The sequence below is a fragment of the Colletes latitarsis genome, chromosome 10 (assembly GCF_051014445.1).
Source record: "Colletes latitarsis isolate SP2378_abdomen chromosome 10, iyColLati1, whole genome shotgun sequence".
NCBI classification, from domain to species: domain Eukaryota; kingdom Metazoa; phylum Arthropoda; class Insecta; order Hymenoptera; family Colletidae; genus Colletes; species Colletes latitarsis.
Window position 1 is genome coordinate 28,469,967 of NC_135143.1, and position 23,037 is coordinate 28,493,003.

Below are 23,037 nucleotides of genomic sequence, written 5' to 3' on the forward strand. Positions count from 1 at the left end.
AAACAATTCTTTTCTTCGATTAAGAAATACAGGGTGTTCGACCACACCTGGGAAAAATTTGAATAGGGGATTCTAGAGGCCAAAATAAGACGAAAATTAAGAATACCAATTTGTTGATGGAGGCTTCGTTAAAAAGTTATTAAAATTTAAAATTTCACCGGTAATGAATTTTTTTCTCGAAAATGCGCAAGATTTCGGGGGTATGTCTACTCACCAAAAATGAGTGTAATTGACCCCCGCAACCGAAAATAATTTTTCCAAAACGATTTCAAATTTTTTAATTTTATCGAAAAATTTCACATCTTCTCGAATTTTTTTTTAGAAAGTGGATAGGATTTCGAGGGTATGTGTAATGACTAAAAATTATTGTAATTGACTCCCGCAACCGAAAATAATTTTTCCAAAACGATTTCAAATTTTTTAATTTTATCGAAAAATTTCACATCTCGAATTTTTTTCTAGAAAGTGGGTAGGAATTCAGGGTTTTGTGTAATGACCAAAAATGATTGTAATTGACCCCCGCAACCGAAAATAATTTTTCCAAAACGATTTGAAATTTTTTTTTCCGTCGAAAAATTTCACACCTTTTCGAATTTTTTTCTCGAAAGTGGGTAGGATTTCGAGGGTATGTGTAATGACTAAAAATTATTGTAATTGACTCCCGCAACCGAAAATAATTTTTCCAAAACGATTTGAAATTTTTTTTTTCCGTCGAAAAATTTCACACCTTTTCGAATTTTTTTCTCGAAAGTGGGTAGGATTTCGAGGGTATGTGTAATGACTAAAAATTATTGTAATTGACTCCCGCAACCGAAAATAATTTTTCCAAAACGATTTGAAATTTTTGAATTTAATTGTTAATAACTTTTTAACGAGGTCTCAGTCAAGAAATTGATATTCTTGATTTTTGTCTTATTTTGGCCTCTAGAATCTCCCATTAAAATTTTTCCCAGGGTTGACCGAACACCTTGTATATCTTATTTTATATGAATTAAAAAATTACTTATTAATCAATTTAGTAAATATTTCAGACTTACGCGTATGTATTTTCGTTAATTTTCCACGAAAGATAACCACGATACGTGCGTATGAATTATCGCGAATTTTCATTCGTTCTGATAAACTTCGGTATCAGTATTTTCCAGGAAGTATAACTGCAAACAGCCAACAATTAGATTTTAAATCGCGAGAGAAAGAAGAACGTCGTAACGCAAATAATCATATATATTTGCAATAAAAATAATATATTTACTTAAATTTAATAAAAATTAATATATTTATATCTTCGATTAAAATAGAATTAAAGCGACCTATCGGAAAAATATTGTGACGTATTTATCTACGTTGGTTTTTATCTCAAAAAATTGCCAAAAGTAAAAGAATAAATTTTGTTATTTCAACTTTCGAAGTTAAAAAACGGAGCAATCAAAGCTCGAGTTTAATCTGCTCTGTAAATACTCGCATCGAAATACTGATTCGGCCGAGTAACGATCAAAAGTTCTACCATTGATAGCACCGAGACAGATAAACGGATTTCGCGAGCGAATCCGAGCCGAGAGAAGTTTCAGGGCTCCACCGTGACACGGGCAATTTAATCTCGAAGTTCCTGGACTCTATCTTCGCGCGTGCAGACCTGCCAGAGCCGAGGATCGGAGAATTAATCAGGAGTTTTCTCGTTAAACGAGTTTCACGCGCAAAAACGTCTCTGTGCGACTGTCTGGAAAGATTTGGGTCGCTCCATGAAATTAATCCAATACAAATTCCGTGCCATTAATAAAGAATGGGAGTTAAAATAAACTCTTGCAAGAAGAAATGATAAAAATGTAGGTTAGACGTTGCAAACTTGTTCCTTTTTCTTTCGTCCTTCGACCCTGTATTTCTGTATCGATTCAAAAAAATTAAATTGAGATTCCATGGGCCAACGAAAAGTTGGTCTCCCTATAACCAGCGCCGCCAGCGGAGAAACGATGAAACACAACTTCTCCGTTGGCGACGCTAGTAGCAAGGAGGACACCGATTTAAACGTTGTAATTATTAGAACGATTATAAAAGACGTTTCAAAAAGGGGGCTCCAGTCCCCGATAGGTAAATCCGTCACTGGAATTACTGCAACGAATTAATCGTGCCAGAAATTACGCAACCTTTGAGACCGTACAGCGATAAAAATCCATCGACATATCGCGTACAAAAATCGACACGCTCGCGACGATTAAATCTCGAGTGGGTCGTTTCGTTCGAGATCGTATTTCCTCGATCTAGAATCGATCGCGATCCACCAGTGGCGCACCACTTAATATTCAGCAAAAAAAAACTGTGTACGACGAATACGGAATACGAAATACAAAATTCCTTACTTTCTTCGATATTTCAAATATTCTATGGTTAAGAAATAAATTGGGATTGTTTCTTTACAATCAGTCACGAGTGGACCGCTGCGCTTCAATCGGAAGATCGACTCGTTCGAAGAGACTGTGTGCGAGCTTCGATAATTCCGTGGACGTTGCAGCGAAGCAAAAGACGGCAGAGTTGGACGATTTTCGCAGGAAAGTCAGTAGAGACGCGGAAGGAGGGGCGAAGTCAAGGCTGACGCTTGGCGCAAGCTGAGCGTGGTGATAAGACAAAGGCTAACTCTCTTCAAGGGCGCGACTACGCTCGGGCGTTTCGCACGCGCCAACTTGTCGTTACGACGAAAGAAGACTCACAGAACCGGACAGGACGCGACAGCTTCGCCGTCAGCCAGCAGGAGAGAGAACCAGTCCGACCGTGAACAATCGTGGCCGGCCTCTTCACGCGCGGGGCTCATGTCGGTCGATAAAATTCGATAAAGAGTCGAACCTATGCGCGCACTCTCGCTCGCTAGCGCCTTTGCACGCTTTGACATTGACTTTAATGAACACACGTGGCGAAACGACGCCCGTGGAAACAAATGCCCCGACCGAGTCGCTCGCTCGCGTGTACGCGATCGTGCGCAGGCGTCGATGCGCCGTCGCCAGTAGCGATATTCTCTCGAGAGTCCCAGGGACTTTATATCGTTATTATTCCAGCGAAGCTATTCCGTAACCGAAATAAATATCGGTATTATTTACCATCCGGGTAATGGAAACGGAATTAAAGATCAATGTAACGGATCTATAGCCACGTATTACTTTATGTAATCGGAGAACCTGCTGTCTTTAGGTTACGTTATCGTTATCTCATTCTAAAAATTATTTGTACAATAATACCGTATCTATTTTCGAAGATGTTGCAAATTATGTAGCACCTTTTTTGAAAAACTATGGATAAGGAGTTTTGTATGTTCACATTAAAACAGAAAATTGCAAATGGCAATAGGATCACAGAGGCAATCTCGAGTACGTGATTATGATAAGTATACGAAGAATCTGTACCTTAGAATTATTACATGCATCAAACAATAGTATGTTCAACAGTGATTGATAACACGTTGTTATCCGCAATAAAGATAATCGCGTTGAATGCGTTTGATCCATGTAGTATTACACGGAATACTCGTTCGAGTAAATTGGCAAAATTCTAGCATTTCGATCTTTCCAACAAGGAAGAACTCCAAATATTTGCGAAATCGAAAAAAGGCAGAGTACGCAAAATACTGCCAGCAGACGGAAATAAATTTGTCGAAAGCACACGATAAACACTCGTGGCGTGCAATACTGTTTACAGATTCGCAGCACCTATTTTCGATGTGTATCGGAAAATGTAGCAAAAATAAATTTTTTGAAAAAATATGTTTCATCGATGTCTCGCATAGGAAACTGCAAAAACTTTTTTACATACATTTCTCTATATTACCCTTGGGAAAAATTTTAATGGGGGATTCTAGAGGCCAAAATAAAACGAAAATCAAGAATACCAATTTGTTGATTGAGGCTTCGTCAAAAAGTTATTAACGTTTAAAATTTCAACACCTATCCGAATTTTTTTCTCGAAAGTGGATAGGATTTCGGGGGTATGTGTAATGACCAAAAATTATTGTAATTGACCCCCGCAAACGAAAATAATTTTTTTAGAAGGATTTGAAAAATTTTTTTTTCGCCTAAAAATTTCACACTTTCGAATTTTTTTCTCGAAAGTGGATAGGATTTCGGAGATATGTGTAATGACCAAAAATTATTGTAATTGACCCCCGCAAACGAAAATAATTTTTTTAGAAGGATTTGAAATTTTTGAATTTAATTGTTAATAACTTTTTAACGAGGCCTCAGTCAGGAAATTGATATTCTTGATTTCTGTCTTATTTTGGCCTCTAAAATCTCCCATTAAAATTTTTCCCATGGTTGATCTAACACCCAGTATATTAATAAATATGTTCCCGAAGGAGACCAAGATTAATAATATTTTGCAACGAGAAATAACTCGAAATTATAATCTAACACCTGAATATTTTCCTAAATGTAGTTCTAGCTAAAATCAGTCGAATATTTTCGTCGCGTTACGTACGATTGAAATTTTGGTTTACCAACTGTGGGTTGTGCCACGATCATAGAAAGATTCCTAAACGAACACGAAAGAAGAAGGTCGCTTGCCCGCTGAAAAGTGATCGTTGAAAAGGATTCCGTGGACGGAGGAGAACGCGAAGTCACTTGGTGGCTAATAAGACGGCCGTAAGGGCCCATCTGGAGGGAATGGACTTCGCAAATTGACCGTGAGGCCCAAGGTCGTCCGGTATATACCACATAGCGGGGCCAGTGGCCCCTGTTGGAAACAAGTCGGGAGTCCAGAGAGCTTCCCTGCCCTTGGCAGGACAGAACGCAGCCGGAGAAAAGAAGCCCTATGGCCCTCGAAGGACGACCGTGTCCTGCGAGTCTTTGCTCCCTCGGGTATAAAAGAAGTCTCCAGGTGTGGCTTTCGAGGAATGCCTTCGAGCTTCAAGGGCCAAGCAGCGGCACAAAGAAGCTCTATCCCGTCCGACAACAGTCTCGAAACGTTCCACTGGTCGTTATGCCCAAGTTTTCTGAGAGAACATTTTAAGGACGATCCTTTCTTTAGAAATTTTTTTTATTATACATTCCCGTTGAAAAGATTAAATTAAATTTATTTACAATTTATATTTTTTTTCATCCCCAAAATAATACCCAAATTTCATACACTTTCTGTTATACCGTGTATTCAATTCAGAATTAAATGTTAGAAAAGGGTATTATGCAATGACTCGCCTTTTTTTTTTTTTAGAATGACGTAGCATGTGGGACGTTGGTGTGCATCGAGAGTCTCAGTTTCTGTTAGTAAATCTTTTAGGAAGGTCGAATGGATCGTGTTTCGTGTAATCTGGGGCTATGATCAAACGTATTCAACAAGTTTACTGTAAGCTAATTTGTGTGGCGTGTGTATATTTTTTCAGACGAAAAAGTTACCGCGCGTTTATTGCAGAGTTCACGAAAATTTCTTTGAAGGTCTACAATTTATTTTATTAAAAATTCCTTAGTTTATCGAATTTTTATAACCGAATGTATTTTTAGTCTAAAATTAAATCTATGTTTATCATAACTTTCCTCGAAGGTTCTTTCGGACGCGATATCCAATCATTTTCCTTCGAATTTCCCATTCAGTGCACGACCACTTTGTGATTTTGTATTACAACGTAATTTCTAATCGATTCGATGCCTCGTTAATCGAATAATGTAACAAAGTGCCAGGTCGACGGTGGAATTAATTCACCGAGTTAATTGCGCAATTAGTCGGTCCTGCGTTCGATAACACCGACAGCTGCGTAAAACAGAGAACCACTGGGGAAGAAGCTTTTGTCCGGTCCACAGCCCGGAGTGCAATTCGGGTTAATTGGAGAACAAGAGAGAAACTTTACACGGGGTGTGGAGGAGCCTAGCCTCGACTTAGATACTTTAGTCCTCGACTCTAACTTCCAATCGACCGACTGATGAAAGTGAGAAAATCGATCGACCTTACGAAGTTCCGAAAAAAATTCTTTCTCGAGAGAAATATGGCATTTGAGGTTATATCGTAAGCGAGGTTAGGTCCTAATAATAGCATTTCAACCTCATCTGACTATGCAATTATTGTTGTAAATATGTATTCAACTTTTTCGTTGCTAAAAACCTAACCTCAAATTTACACGCAGTCATTACTAACATATTAATATACAGGGTGTTCGGCTACACTTGGGAAAAATTTTAATGGGGGATTCTAGAGACCAAAATAAGACGAAAATCAAGAATATCAATTTCTTGAGTGAGGCTTCGTTAGTAAGTTAGTAAGTTATTAAAAAATTAAATTAAAAAATTTCAAATCGTTCTGAAAAATTATATTTAATTACACGGGTCAATTATAAGCATTTTTGGTGAACAGACATACCCCTGAAATCCTACGCATTTTCAAGAAAAAAATTCAAGAAAGTGCCTAAATTTTTCGACAAAAAAGAAAAATTTCAAATCGTTCTGGAAAAATTATTTTTGGTTGTAGGTGTCCATTACAATCATTTTTGCTCATTACACATACCACCGAAATCCTATCCATTTTCAAGAAAAAAATTCGAAAAAGTACTAAAATTTTTCGACGAAAAAAAAAATTTCAAACCGTTTTGGAAAAATTATTTTCGGTTGCGGGGGTCAATTACAATCATTTTTGGTCATTATATATACCCCCGAAATCCTATCCATTTTTGAGAAAAAAATTCGAGAAGGTACTGAAATTTTTCGACGAAAAAAAAAATTTCAAGTCGTTTTGGAAAAATTATTTTCGGTTGCGGGGGTCAATTACAATCATTTTTGGTCATTATATATACCCCCGAAATCCTATCCATTTTCGAGAAAAAAATTCGAGAAGGTACTGAAATTTTTCGACGAAAAAAAAAATTTCAAGTCGTTTTGGAAAAATTATTTTCGGTTGCAGGGATCAATTACAATCATTTTTTGTGAACAGACATACCCCCGAAATCTTGCGCATTTTCGAGAAAAAAATTCAGTACCGCCAGAACTTTAAGCGTTAATAACTTTTTATCGAAGCCTCCATCAACAAATTAATATTCTTGATTTTCGTCTTATTTTGGCGTCTACAATCTCCCATTAAAATTTTTCCCAGAGGTAACTGAACACTCTGTATAGAATAAAAATTAACACAGTTTCTTTTATTACTATAAAGATCACTGAAATCACGATTGCAAAAGTGCCCCGAGTCAATACATAATTATGATATGAATAGTTCTAACACAAAACAAGCGCTGAAACTGCAAACAAACAGTTCGAAACTATTCCTCGTTCCCGAGAAACTCCGTTTCCATATAAATTAATTCGACCTTCTAATCGTAAAGTTTCTAAAACGCACAGACGCCTTCAAAAACGAAACTTTCATCGCTACGAAGGTCGCTACATTCTATCCAAAGATAAAACACAATAAAACCAACCTTGCGGCACAGCGATGCTTTCCAAACGCTCGCGTTCAATTTCACTCCTCGTAGAACCAGCCATCGTTCACGAACGTTTCACGCACACGTTAACGCTGTTACGTCGCGATCGACTTCCCCACACGCGTACGCGCGAGCAAAGGATCGGGGCAGAGCTTCTATTGACGCTGCATACCGTCCAAGTGCGCACGAGCGCACAAAAGTATCGAGAGAACAAAGAAATCCTGGAAGAAAACGACGCCGGGATGGAAAAAGGTGTCCGAAAAATCCGAGCGGCCGTTTCCGAAGATAATCTCGGGCCAACGTTAGAGGGACTGTTGTGTACACAGAAGGAAAAGGAGACGAGAAAACGTGGCGAGGGTGGATCGTCGTCCCTTCCGACGTTGAACCGTTCAGGCAAGCGAGAAGCGGGGAAGAGAGCTTCTACAGACCACACGAACGAAGGGGACCTAACCTAACCTGTACGCGGCACGGAGTTCGTGGAAACGTCAGCCTGTTTTTCGGCGCCCGTGAGCTTTTGCATTCCGAGAAACTGGCTGAACGGTTCGACAGGGAGGGAGGGTGCAGAGGAGGGCTAAAACCGAATGGGACGTGGTACGGCCCTGTACCCTTGAAGCCGAAGGTCTAGCGAGGGACAATCTTCCTTCTTTCCTTCGCTCCCCCGCGCCCTATCGAGGCGACCGCCTTTGTGCTCGGCTTTATTTCATCGCGCACCGGACATCGATTGGCCTCGACTCTCGTCGCGATATAATAATAGCGCTGAAAGCGATTTCCCGAATCGAGAGCGACGACTGAGAGGCGGCGCGACGAGAGCAACCGTAGAGCTTCCAAGCGACGACTTCTTTTACGATGTCTCGGGGGCACTTTCCATGCGTTTATTTATTCGTTACGCGGATATTTAACATATTTTAACGAGATGAAAAACAAGACAATCTTTGCTCTCACGCTCCGCATTTCCGACTGGACTGATTCTGGACTGCACTCTCCTATCTCGTTACCGATCTTAAGCGAAATCCCTAATTTACCATCCGCGGATGACACAACGAATTTTACTTTTACAGATATAACCTATTTCGTATATGAAAACTAAATAGTACGAGAGAGAGTACTAATATTCGGGCTTAATAATAATTAATGGATCAAACATAACTTTTGAAGTCGCCTGATTTAGACTCAAATCTTAAGACAGTCGAAGGAAATGTTTACTCGTGCGAATGACGAATAATTATTTCTATACGATACGAATCATACGAAACATATATAACCTATTTCGTATATGAAAACTAAATAGTACAAAAAGAGAACATATGTATACATACTAATATTCAGGCTTGATAATAATTAATGGATCAAACATAACCTTTCAAGACGCCTGATTTAGACTCAAATCTTAAGACAGTCAAAGAAAATGTTTACTCCTGCAAATGACGAATAATTATTTCTATACGATACGAATCATACGAAACAGATATAACCTATTCCGTATATGAAAACTAAATAGTGCGAAAAAAGAACATACATATACATACTAATATTCAGGCTTAATAATAATTAATGGATCAAACATAACCTTTCAAGACGCCTGATTTGGACTCAAATCTTAAGACAGTCGAAGGAAATGTTTACTCGTGCGAATGACGAATAATTATTTCTATACGATACGAATCATACGAAACAGATATAACCTATTTCGTATATGAAAACTAAATAGTGTAAAAAGAGAACATATGTATACATACTAATATTTGGGCTTGATAATAATTAATGGATCAAACATAACTTTTGAAGTCGCCTGATTTAGACTCAAATGTTAAGACAGTCGAAGGAAATGTTTACTCGTGCGAATGACGAATAATTATTTCTATACGATACGAATCGTTTCCGAACTATTACGTAGAAGTATTTTATCTGGAGGTACTTGCGTAACCGTCTCGTTATTGACATATCAAGGAGAGGTAGTCACTTGTTCTTACGACTTTATATTGGAATCTTTGGATCGTATCGATGCACGATTTTTGGCACAGCTTTTGTGCTGAACTCCGCATGGAAATGGACAAGTGTCGTCATTTCGTTTTACTGCCAGAAAGAGAGGCGACCTTTGAAATCCAAGGTGACGACCTCGAAAAAGCATGAGCGGAGGATTCCCCGTATAGTAATTAGATTCGAAATACAGGGTGTCTAAAAAATTTGTTAAATTTCTTATCATTTAAAAAAAAATTTTTTTATTTTACATTTCCATAATTCGCTAATTTTCAAGATAGCTGGAAAACTATTTACAGGGAAAATCCAACGAGTTAGAGGCTTTGTTAGATAAGATACGTTTTACAACCAAATTGTACATTCGAAGAGTTACCAATCCATGTTAGCAATAGTTTGACACGGCTGCTCTAAATGATTCCGAACGAGGACGTTCGACCGAGGCTCTAGAAGCTTTTCACGGGTCCGTGCGAGGAGAACGGAAGCGACGATGCGTTACATAAACGAACAAACACGCAAATAGGTAAAGGTTAATTCGCGACTACGCTGAATTACGTATGAAGTTGCAAAAGTGTGCATATGTCCATATTGCCGGCGCGATAATTGGCTGACGAGGGTCTGAATGAAGCTGAGCACGAGGGGAACCAGCAACGTTTCATTGATGTCCTTTAAATTCGTGCATATATGTAAATCAAAATAATTGCAGGATCAGCACGATTGTAATTATCGTCCATCAAAGTATCTGCAAGCATTGCATTACATGCAATGATGAGAATAAATAAATCTGTTTCAGCTTTATGAAATATAATAGAAATTATAAAATATGATATAAATGATAACAATAAATAAATCTGTTTCAGCTTTATAAAATATGATACAGGGTGTTCTGCCAGGGAAAAATTTTAATGGTGGATTCTAGAGGCCAAAATAAAACGAAAATCAAGAATACCAATTTGTTGATGGTGGCTTCGTTAAATAGTTATTAACAATTAAATTAAAAAATTTCAAATCGTTCTGGAAAAATTATTTTCGACTGCGGGGGTCCATTACAATCATTTTTGGTGAATAGACATACCCCCGAAATCCTACCCAATTTCTAGAAAAAAATTCAAGAAGGTACCGAAATTTTTAGACAAAATTAAAAAATTTCAAATCATACTAAAAAAATTATTTTCGGTTGCGAGGGTCAATTACAATCATTTTTGGTCATTACACATACCTTCGAAATCTTACGCACTTTCGAGAAAAAAATTCCTTACCGAAAATCTAATTAGGTAACTAAATTTTTCGACGAAAAAAAAAAAATGTCAAATCGTTCTAAAAAAATTACTTTCGGTTGTGGGGGTCAATTACAATCATTTTTGCTCATTACACTTACCACCGAAATCCTATCCATTTTCGAGAAAAAAATTCGAGAAAGTGTGAAATTTTTAGACGGAAAAAAAAAAATTTCAAATCGTTTTGGAAAAATTATTTTCAGTTGCGGGGGTCAATTACGATCATTTTCGGTGAATAGACATACCCCCGAAATCCTGCGCATTTTCGAGAAAAAAATTCAGTACGGGCAGAACTTTAAATGTTAATAACTTTTTAAGGAAGCCTCCATTAACAAATTAGTATTCTTGATTTTCGTCTTATTTTGGCCTTTAGAATCGCCCATTAAAATTTTTCCCTGGGTTGATCGAACACCCTGTATAACCGACAGCAATCGAACAAATTGCATCTGATTTCAAATCAGCCATTCATGTCGATAATTAAGTTTCGCCGTGTTCTATAGAACCGAATACTGATAAAATAACAACGAAAGTTTTACAACCTTAAAATTATAAGCATATTTAAACGCATTTAAACCGTTTCTTAATAAAATTTCAAGATAATAACGCGGTTGTAGAATGTGCAAACAGTTCGCGTTAATTGTTTCCGTGTTGATCGCGACAGCAAACAACGTCGATAAGTAAATGTGATCGAAACGACGGTTAATTATAACGAGCAAATTCAGTTAACAACTAGTATACAGCTAATGGTACAACGATTATTTCTAAGCGATTAGAGACCCGAGTAATTTAGACACGGTTGATAATTGTTGGATGTAACGTTTCAAATATGTGTCTTTAAACGCGCGTGTTTATCCGTTGGCGGATTAGTTTCGTTTACGTCGGTGAATTTACGCACAAAAATCGTTCTGATTTGATACGTAAAACTCGACCGTCCTTGGCGGCTGCATATTACGCCTTGTCGATAATTTTCCTTTCTCCTTAAGTATGTGGAAACAAAGCGAAAGAACCTTCGATCGATCATCGTAAACACACATAGTTATTCGCTGAACATTTCGTCCTCTGCGACGGAACAATTTGTGTACGTTACGCTCGAGGCCTCGGTGGCCTAACGGGCACAGATACGATAATAATAGAAACCTTTGTTAATGTTCTGTGAATTTCCCGTATCTACATGCGAAAGAAAGTAATTTTATTTCACTCGAAATACGAGCTCGTCTAGAACGACTATGCAGAACAAAAATATTCGTTAAAAATAACATCTTCGATTGAATTTACAATTCTTAAGGCAAATTATCGTTTCTCCCACTTTCAGAGACAATTCGCAATATAATTCTAACCGTTCTGTAATTTGCTACTTGTAAATAATACTTCCAGTTACGTAGCATTTAACGACGCAAAACGTTCCTTCGTGAAGTTTAAAATATAATTTTTCAAACACCTCCGTCTCGTCGAAAGATCATCTCCATGGCTGTGCTTTGAAAATTTTCTTCGCTCGTGTCTTGGTTCTTTTCGCCTCTTTTCTATACAAAGTTCAATACTTGCGTACCAATTTAACCTTCTCACCCTTCGACGAACAGGCTAGCTCGGCATTTTTCATTGTGTGTACAGTTTTATTCGTCGTTTTTAGTACTTAAAACCGTAAAGTATTTCAAATTCGATGTTTCTGAATTGATTTCAATTTTTCCGTGAAACGAAGGAAACGCGCAAAGGATTATAACCTATCAGCGTTTTAATTTAATCTTTTATTAGGTCTATTCAACACACTTAATTCGAATCATGTAGAGGAGGATTAAAATAGAAATTAAATATCTGTAATTTATATTGTTTCATAAAACTGAAACCGATTTATTTATTATCATTTATACAGGGTGTTCAGCCACCCCAGGGAAAAATTTTAATGGGAGCTTCTAGAGTCCAAAATAAGACGAAAATCAAGAATACTAATTTGTTAATGGAGGCTTCGTTAAGAAGTTATTAACGTTTAAAATTCCGCCAATACTGAATTTTTTTCTCGAAAATGCGTTGGATTTTGGGGGTATGTGTAATGACCAAAAATGATTGTAATTGACTCCCCTAGTTAAATATAATTTTTTTAGAACGATTTAAAATTTTTTAATTTTGTTGAAAAATTTCACACCTACCCGAATTTTTTTCTCGAAAGTGGATAGGATTTCGGGGATATGTGTATTCATAAAAAATGATTGTAATTGACCTCCGCAACCGAAAATAATTTTTCCAAAACGATTTGAAAGTTTTTAATTTAATTGTTAATAACTATTTAACGAAGCCTCCATCAACAAATTGGTATTCTTGATTTTCGTCTTATTTTGGCCTCTAGAATCTCCCATTAAAATTTTTCCCAGGAGTAGCCAAACACCCTATACATATAACATACATATATAGAGAGATTAATTGTTTGTATAAGTTTTTCTTAAATTTCAAGATTCTATTGAATGTTACTTAAATAATGAATTTATATTTTTCAAATATTGGATTCACATTTTTTAAATATCTCGTTTATATTCCCTGAATATTTGGCTTATATTTTTTAAACATTCGATTTATATTTGTTGCACATGTATACAATATTCAGATCCAATATTTTTCTCATATGAAAAAATGTGGCTTAAAAAATATTTATCCAATATTTTTGTGCCATTAGGGAACCGTATCTCAACGTGAGAAAAAACATGCGCAGAGATAATTCTTTAGTAATTTCAGGAACGAGGAAAAAGTTAGTCATCAGTCTCGCTAAGCAAATAAAGTGCAAGCCAGTATAAACTATTCACCAAAATGTAGTATGTATGTGTTTTTAATTTTCGAAAAAAAATATACACGTAAATTGAAAAAAATGTCGAGACACGAAAAACTGGTGTGGGTGGTTTTTGGCTTTGATATTAGGCCAGTTAACATCCGAGATTTCCGGGAATCGATAGTTTATTCAAGAGTAATAGCTATGATCGATCAAGTGTCACGGAGGCCGGACAATTTTCCTTGAATTTGCGAGTGGGTGGTGGGCTCGTGAGAAATGGGGAGGTGTTGATCACTATGATTCCAAAGGAACAGGTGTTTTATTTCAAGATAGGCGTTTATACGGCCGACTGATACGCACTTACGGAGAAGGCTCGGCGAGTACGCATACAAATGTATCCGTGCTGGCAAACGATAGACGACCAGCTGTACGAGGGGACAAAGGACACCATCGACATTCAAAGCGATTTCTGGCTCCGTGTGTTGGTAGCGAGAAAATATTGTGACGCAAACACGATAACGGCGCAGGCAAGGTCGGAGCTTTTCCGATACATCTAACTCGACAATCAGCACGTTATGTTAAAACTTTTATGCTCCCAGGCTCTTTAACGAACCGCTTAACTTTATTGCCAGCTGTGCGCGTATGTGCTCATAATTACGCCAGCAGCTTTTAACGCGTAAGAAAAAAAAAGAAACAAAAAATGATAGGAAAAAAACAGAGATGCACGAAAACGTTGTTCTACATATTGCAATATTCTGCAACGATAACTGAAATATCGAGTACGAAAACAGACGATTTTATAGTTATAACCGCATCCTCAAAATATTGACTGTTTCAATATACAGGGTGTTCAGCCAACCTTGGGAAAAATTTTAATGGGAAATTCTAGAGGCCAAAATAAGACGAAAATCAAGAATACCAATTTGTTGATGGAGGCTTTGTTAAAAAGTTATTAACGTTTAAAGTTCCGACCGTACTGAATTTTTTTCTAGAAAGTGGGTAGGATTTCGGGGGTACGTCTATTCACCAAAAACAATTGTAATTAACCCCCGCAACCGATAATATTTTTTTTGGAATGATTTGAAACTTTTTAATTTTCGTCGAAAAATTTAGGCAACTACCACCTATCGATTTTTCTTAAATATTCGTTTTTGATTTTTGATAATTTTATTTGACGCCTTACAGAAAAGTTGTCTAATACTTTTCTGTAGGTACCCATGAGCTCTACTTCAGAAAAAAGTTTCATTTAAATATATTCACTATCGTAGGAGTTATGGCTGTTTGAAAATTGAACCATTTTTATGGGGTTTGTTCTCATTTCAGGAGGTCAAGGACCAACTTTTCGAATATTTTTATAATTGCTACATATTCTGCACTAAAATACGCGGCGTTTGGCTTTTTGAACATTAAAATCGTCCAATCCGTTCAGAAGTTATGGCGTTTTAAAGAAGCATTTCTGGCCTAAAATTAGATTTTTGGTAAGGAATTTTTTTCTCGAAAATGATTAGGATTTCGAAGATATGTCTATTGACCAAAAATGATTATAATTGATCCCTGCAATCAAAAATAATTTTTTTAGAACGATTTGAAATTTTTTAATTTTGTCGAAAAATTTCACACCTTCTCGCATTTTTTTCTCGTAGCTGGGTAGGATTTCGGGGATATGTGTATTCATAAAAAATGATTGCAATTGACCCCCGCAACCGAAAACAATTTTTCCAGAACGATTTGAAAAATTTCTTTTTCGTCGAAAAATTTCAGCACCTACCCGAATTTTTTTCTCGAAAGTGGATAGGAATTCGAAGGTATGTGTAACGACTAAAAATGATTGTAATTGACTCCCGCAACCGAAAATAATTTTTCCAGAACTATTTGAAACTTTTGAATTTAATTGTTAATAACTATTTAACGAAGCCTCCATCAAAAAATTGGTATTCTTGATTTTCGTCTTGTTTTGGCCTCTAGAATCCTCTATTAAAATTTTTCCCAGGGGTGGCCGAACGCCCTGTATACCGTTTCGTATGACTTTCTCTGTCAAAGCTTTTTATCAGAGCGATACCACGCGGCCGTAAACAGCCTTCGGTCATATTTATGTTCGCGTACGATCGAAATCGTGACGGAACTGGCAATGAAGCTTTCTACCAGCTTTGTGGTCCCTTCGAAACAGCGTCGCCTTGTACACGCGAACCGTCGACAGTCGGAAACTTATTTCTCTTGCAGTGGGACGCGTTTATCTCGGTGGCAAGCTTCGCCCTGAACGGCTCTATTGTGATCTTTGGTTCGCTCGAGTCCCGTATTGGTCGTGACGGTCGCGTGAGGAGCGCTGGGGGCAGACGGACCGTTTGGTAATTGAATGCAGAGAATTAAACAATCGTGTCGGAGCGTAACGTACGGTCGCACGTCAAATGGGCGTATACCAGTTTCGCCGATAGACCTCCTCGATGGAACTATTAGTCATTACTTCCTGCTGGGAAGAACGCTATCGGGCAGAGCGATGAATCACGAGGCTATAAACGGATCTTCGACTTTATAATTGTTCTTTAATGAATGCGGCTACGGTCGCATCGTGTGGAACCTCACCTGCTCGATAACCTTGACATTGCTACAGCGAACTTTTGCGCAAAGTTCGCGCGATTCGCCACAAACGCGACGACAATTCGACTCGCAACGAACGATCGAGTAACCGGAAGATAACGTTACGGTATCGTACGTTTCCGAATTATAGCGATTCTAATGCATTTTACTTTCCTAGAAAATGTTCGATGAGAACGTCCGAATCGAAACGTCGATTTGACGTGATTTTTCGCGACAGTGATTTCTCTCTCTGCCTTTGGACGTGTTTACATGGCCGGATAATACCTCGTTGAGAATTCCTCCGATCGCCTGGCATTTAAAGCGCCACAATATCAGAAAGAAAATTGCTTCGACCGAGATCTGTCCTACACGAGGAGCAGCAAGCCCGGGAGTCAATCAATTCGCATCGCAAAGCATTTAATGTAATTTCCCCCGACACTGATTGATGAAGGAACGACGGTCGATTCGCTTTGAGTTATGTTAATTATTTGAAACAGCTTTTACTCCGCGACTGTTCCATACAAGGAAATAGAGACGTTCGATTCGCTACCTAATCTTCATAAACATTGATTTTGACCAAAGTTTGATTAGTTTTTTATTAATAATGCGTGTGATTTATTCAATTATTACTGACGACGTTGCTCGTACGTTAGTTTTAAGTAATTAAATATAATAATAAATTTATCTGTTATTCGGTTAATAAACCAAATTGTACAGGGTGTCCGGCCAACCCTGGGAAAAATTTTAATAGGGGATTCTAGAGGCCAAAATAAGACGAAAATCAAGAATACCAATTTGTTGATGGAGGCTTCGTTAAATAGTTATTAACAATTAAATTCAAAAGTTTCAAATCGTTCTGGAAAAATTATTTTCGGCTGCGGAGGTCCATTACAATCATTTTTGGTGAATAGACATACCCCCGAAATCCTACCCAATTTCTAGAAAAAAATTCAAGAAGGTACCGAAATTTTTAGACAAAATTAAAAAATTTCAAATCATACTAAAAAAATTATTTTCGATTGCGGGGATCAATTACAATCATTTTTGGTCATTACACATACCCTCGAAATCCTACGCACTTTCGAGAAAAAAATTCCTTATTGAAAATCTAATTAGGTAACTAAATTTTTCGACGAAAAAAAAAAATTTCAAATCGTTCTAAAAAAATTACTTTCGGTTGTGGGGGTCAATTACAATCATTTTTGATAAATACACATACCTCCGAAATCCTATCCACTTTCGAGAAAAAAATTCGAGAAGGTGTGAAATTTTTAGACGGAAAAAAAAAATTTCAAATCGTTTTGGAAAAATTATTTTCGGTTGCGGGGGTCAATTACAATCATTTTTAGTCATTACACATACCTTCGAAATCCTATCCACTTTCTAGAAAAAAATTCAGTACGGTCGGAACTTTAAACGTTAATAACTTTTTAACAAAGCCTCCATCAACAATTTGGTATTCTTGATTTTCGTCTTATTTTGGCCTCCAGAATCTCCCATTAAAATTTTTCCCTAGGTTGGCTGAACACCCTGTATAACCGCGCCATGTGAACGAATAACATTCGTAACGAGCGCGAGTGCTGTTGCTCCTTTCGAAATAAACAATTACGCGTGACGGTAACGCGTACAAAGCATAATTAGCAAAACTGTGCCGTATTTTGAGAACGTATGCCTCCGACAAAACAACGTTAATTCGACGATACAAATAAATAAATTTATTAAAGGATTATTTGATACGAAAGCGGCGCTGAAAGGGGGAATGTGGATTTGAAATGTTATCGGGACGGTCTTGAATGAGCGATCTTAAACACAGAGTACACTCGTTTCAGAATTTCGTATCGTTTGTAAATTATATTCTTAAATATTATGCTTGAAAAAATTATTGACCAAAACGTAAGAATGTGCCTAATTTCGAAAAGAAATATTTACGCAACACGTAACGTACACACTCGCTCAACGTCAATCATTCGTTCGAACGATGTACACAATCGCAAAAATTTATTTCATTAAATGAATTCTACATTTTGACGTGCAGTGTTTCAGCCGTCACTCGTATCCGAATACGTTTAATTACAATCGAAGAATAGCACTTGACACTTTCGATTTAACGTGAATAAAACAATATTTTATTTCAACCACAGTATATGAAACCCAATAACGAACCGTTTATTATTCATTGCTCGAAAGGGATATTCTATTCCAGGCCGTACGGGCGCGTGGAGCGACAGTCGTGCGTGTGGAAGAATTTGTCCCGAGTCCTCGGCCGGAAAACAAGGCGCCGTTAACGTTTCTATGTTTGAATTCCATCGACTCATATTCACGGTCAAACGTTTCAGTATAAAGGCGAATTGTCGAACCGTGACTGAGCCCGCATCAGACTAGGAAGGTCGGCTCAACGTAAAAAGGTGTATTAACCTTGACGTCTTTCCTTCGCCACGCAAGCGACTTGACCAAGAACTTTCAAATTAATAACGACTTCAATGGTACGCATCGCGTCGAAGAAACGAACGTTTCTCGACAGCCATGCAAATACAGAGAGACCCGCGTACAAATCTGTTAAATCAGCGACTATAGTTATGGCAGGGATGGGTCGTTGACCAGCGCGCACTCTATGGTAGATACCGGCATCTGCGGCAGAATACTTCAAAACAAAGAGACACCGGTATCGTCGTGAAAAAAGTAACTACGCGTGTAACGTACGATCAGAAAGCTCCATTTGACGCGATTTTCATTAATATTGCGATTGATATTATCGATATCGCGACTCGTGCAGATTTTTACACGGTTCGCGTTGCTGGTCGTCGCGATGGATCGATAGAGCCACTTAATAACAAAGGAACGAGAAGAAAAACAAATACTTTTCGTCCAAAGACCCACCCTTGGGGCATAACGATGTCGAGCGGAAAGTACGTACCGCGCCAGCGCCATCCTGACATGAGATAATCCAGGTCCCGTAGGTGTCGAGAGCGAGGTATCCAGATCTGGAAAGAATGCTTTATCGCCGGCACTATATCCCACTGGACACATGCGCGTATATTCCTCGTCCTCGAACACACGAGCTCGTCATAACTTCCGGCCTGGCTTCGAGGAGCCTCTCCCTAATTTGTTTCGTTCACTTCGATTTTCTCGAGTAAACTCGTGGCGTCCTCGCGCCTACAAACGTACCCAGAGGTTCCCTTCTTACCCCTGTCTTCGATGTATCACTGTCACTACCGCATTTTCACTGTCGTGACTCTGTGACGGGTCCGCGAAAGAAGAGGCCTCCGCGACAGTCGAACGCAACGGACAACCGAGAATCGACAGAACGTGTGGCTCGACGGAATGGTAGAGGCGTATACGAGGGTACGGACGAGCCCGACGATAACGGGAGAAGAGGCAACCGATTCGAATGCTCGACCTCGCTCCGCCAGTCGACCAAATTGATTCGTGCGCGCGTGATTGAGGAACGACTAGAACGGCAGGGAGCTTGTACGCCTGCTCGGAACACGGTCCGCCCAGTCACTATTCCAACTCCGATCACGGCGCTGGCTCGACTGAGCGGAGCTACTGAGCGTCTGCGAGTCCCCACCCCTGTGGCCGCGGCCTCGTGCGCTTTCGTCACGCCTCGGCCGTTTCCGTGCGTACTTCGGGGAGACTCGTGCCTATCCGCGACCTCGTGTCGTGCTAGAACCGATGGTTCACCGCCGGGTACCCAAGGCTCCCTCCTACAGGAAACTCCTGCTCGAGAATGCATGTTTTCTGGCATGCTACTTCAAAATTATATGAACTATGCTACCATACGGTAACACCGCCGAAAGGCATCATCGACGGGCAACTCAACGTCCGCGTACACGGGCGCGTTCTCGATTTAGCGGTGTAAAAATATATTCGCGATGAATCTTCCGATATTCGCGTTCCCTGGCGATGCGAACGCCCAAAGCACCCGCGATACGAACACACGACCGATCTGTGGCTAGGTTTTAGAGCTTTCACGAGATTCTCAAGACGACGAAATAGAATAGAATTATTCATGGCGTTCGTAACGACGCGTACCGGGGGCATTCAAATCGGTAATGAGACGTGCTGACATTTACGAATTCATAGGTATACAAACGGGTGGAACGTGTGAAAGGTTCCTCGACGGTGGATATCGGTGCTTTCATGTCACCGGAAACGGAGAACAAGCCTCTGTTCGTCGAATTACATGAAAAAGAGGTCACGAAAATGCTTTATGGGTGTTTAAGGTGGCCTGGGGTCGGCGTCAATGGGACCGTGACGTCGTGCCGGAATCACGCACGACGATCGTGACATTGTGAGAATACTGGACGTGAAACTGATACAATACAGGGATCGTTACAATAGTCGAGAAAAATAATCACCGTCGAACGTGCACCGTGCACAACCAACACGCGCCAAGGCGCAATCTCGTCACACTTTTCGTACGTTGGTTTCCTTTCCCGCTACGGATCTCTTTGCCGGGGATCCATTTTTAGCGTACGTAATGATCGACAGGTGAAGGCACGCTCGACCCCTGAAATTCTCCTCCAAAATTGATTCTTTAAATTCGCGTTAATAACAGGAAGGAACGCGTTTATTACGGCCCTCCGACGTCAGGACAGAATATTCCATTAACCGCATTCGTGACTTCAGCAGTTTATGCAATCATATGCACGGATGCAAGTTTAAGGTTGCGCGAATCCTACGGCGATACGCTCGTTTGATTTTGGACGAATGTGAATTAGGGATAGGTGAAATTTAATAAATAAGTTTCAAGTACAATACAATGGTACGTGTCCATAAATTGGCGTAGCAGACCGTTTCGAATCGAAGTAAGCGGGTGTTAAAATGACGAGAATTAGAAAAGGAAACATCTGTGGCGGAAAAGGGGAGAGGAGAATGAAGTCTGTGGAAACAGAACGTGTCAGGGCTTTTCGTAAGAAATTTTGAAATTTCGAGCCAGAGAGGTCAGCGTTAATAAGAACGGCCCCGGGGCGCAGGGTCCCCTTGACCCCCTTAAAAAAACGTCCCTGAGTCTCGTTCGCCCCAGAGCACGCGAGGAGTGCCATGTAAACTCTATTATGCTTTTCATTCTTTCTCCTTTTTCCTTTCCGCGTCGACGACGCTTCCTCGGTGTCTGGCATTGCATGTCGCGCTCTGACGTTGTCTACAGGGAATCATGGTAAAATTAATAGAGAAGAACAACGTCGCACTACTACGTGGAGGAGTTTTCAACTGTAAACAATTGAAAATTTTTAATAAACTTTTACACTGAAAAGTAAGTCACCGGATATTACCGTTAACGAACAATAAATGTAATTGCAGCAATTAAACATTCAACGACTGCGTTTGTCGAACCACCTAATAATTCGAGGCACGCGTAGAATATTTTCTTTAGCCAAGGAAAAAAAATTCAAGACCGAGGAGGTTAATGAAGGGAAGAGAGGAACGTGTTTTGCCGCGTTAATGCGAGCATCGTCGTTGCTTTTTGGTCGAACAAAGGACGCAACTGGTTTGAAAGGAACGAACGCCGCTTATGGGAGGCGAAGTGTCTCTTCCACAGTGACATTGGGATCACAGCTGCCAGCACTTACGATTTCCTCGAGCAAACCTCGCACGCAAGTTTTCGTTTCCACTAGCTCTTCGAACCGTTCCTTCGAATACACTCGAACAGTGCTTTACTTTTTAAACAGCGAGATAAAATTAGCCAAATAAGTCTAGATCAAGAGACTGATCTTGACCGAGTTTAACAACAAAAATAATTATCAATCTGTGATTATAATCTACTTTGTACGAAAAATATTAAACATTGTCACCGTTGTGATTATTAAAATTTACATATACAGGGTGGTCTGTCAACCATGGGAAAAATTTTAATGTACGATTCTAGAGGCCAAAATAAGACGAAAATCAAGAATACCAATTTGTTGATGGAGGCTTCGTTAAAAAGTTATTAACAATTAAATACAAAAATTTCAAATCGTACTGGAAAAATTATTTTCTGTTGCGGGGGTCAATTACAATCATTTTTGGTCATTACACATACCTTCGAAATCCTACCCACTTTCGAGAAAAAAATTCGAGAAGGTGTGAAATTTTTCGACGAAATTAAAATATTTCAAATCGTTTTGGAAAAATTATTTTCAGTTGCGGGGATCAATTACAATCATTTTTGGTCATTACACATACCTTCGAAATCCTACCCACTTTCTAGAAAAAAATTCGAGAAGGTGTGAAATTTTACGACGGAGAAAAAAAATTTTGAATCGTTTTGGAAAAATTATTTTCGGTTGGGGGGGTCAATTGCAATCATTTTTGGTGAATAGACATACCCCCGAAATCTTGCGCATTTTCGAGAAAAAAATTCAGTACGGTCGGAACTTTAAATATTAATAACTTTTTAACGAAGCCTCCATTAACAAATTGATATTCTTGATTTTCGTCTTATTTTGGCCTCTAGAATCCCCCATTAAAATTTTTCCCATGACCGAACACCTTGTATATCTATCGATTCGATCGCATTTATTAAATCTGAAATAACTCGGGAATAATATTTTCCTTGCTGTCGAAAAAAAAATTCAGAACGGAAGTGGTTAAGCCTGATAAAGAGGCACAAAGTCGTGTCGGAAGTCCGACGACGCTCGAAAGCGTTCCCCGAGACGACCGATTTTTTTCAAGCGTTCCGAGCAGAGAGAAAAGGTACTTGATACAGGTTACTTAACTTTCTCATGGCAACGGTGGCACGAGCCTGTTGCTTGAACTGAATTAATTCGCAGTTACGTCAGTACGTAGCAGCTTGACCGATCCGTGGCTCCGCTGCTTCCAAATACAGTTTATTCGGCTGGGTTTCTATCACATCGATTCTATAAACGTAAACGTGTTTTAGGAATGCGCAGGTACAAGCTTTGAGCCCCCTTTTTCGCGGTATTTAATATCCTTCTAAAGAAACGCGAACGTACATGTTACGTAACTTAATATTTCACGACGAACAAATGAAAATTATTAAATAAATTGTTACGCGTTGCTTTTATTAGTTATCCATTGTTCGAATAAAAGTTTGTCCGCGTCTCTGTTGGCAGAGACAGATACGTGAACAGAAGTCAAAT

The 23,037-nt window shown here is 38.9% G+C and overlaps 1 protein-coding gene across 11 annotated transcripts in view; it reads right to left on the minus strand.

Moving 5' to 3' along the window:
• The window catches only part of Rdx (BTB/POZ and MATH domain-containing protein rdx), a 131,844-nt gene that overhangs the window by 25,427 nt on the left and 83,380 nt on the right, over positions 1 to 23,037 (minus strand). For 3 of the 11 annotated variants that reach the window (XM_076775503.1, XM_076775502.1, XM_076775501.1), the window contains exon 1: positions 18,870 to 19,498. The exons of 5 other annotated variants lie outside the window; for them this stretch is intronic. In XM_076775503.1, the coding sequence (XP_076631618.1) occupies positions 18,870 to 18,982 (113 nt within the window). In that variant the 5' untranslated portion in view covers positions 18,983 to 19,498. Of the gene's footprint in view, positions 1 to 7,375; positions 7,463 to 18,869; positions 19,500 to 23,037 lie in introns of those variants that run through there. 3 more of the 11 variants (XM_076775511.1, XM_076775504.1, XM_076775510.1) reach the window with 3 other exon arrangements.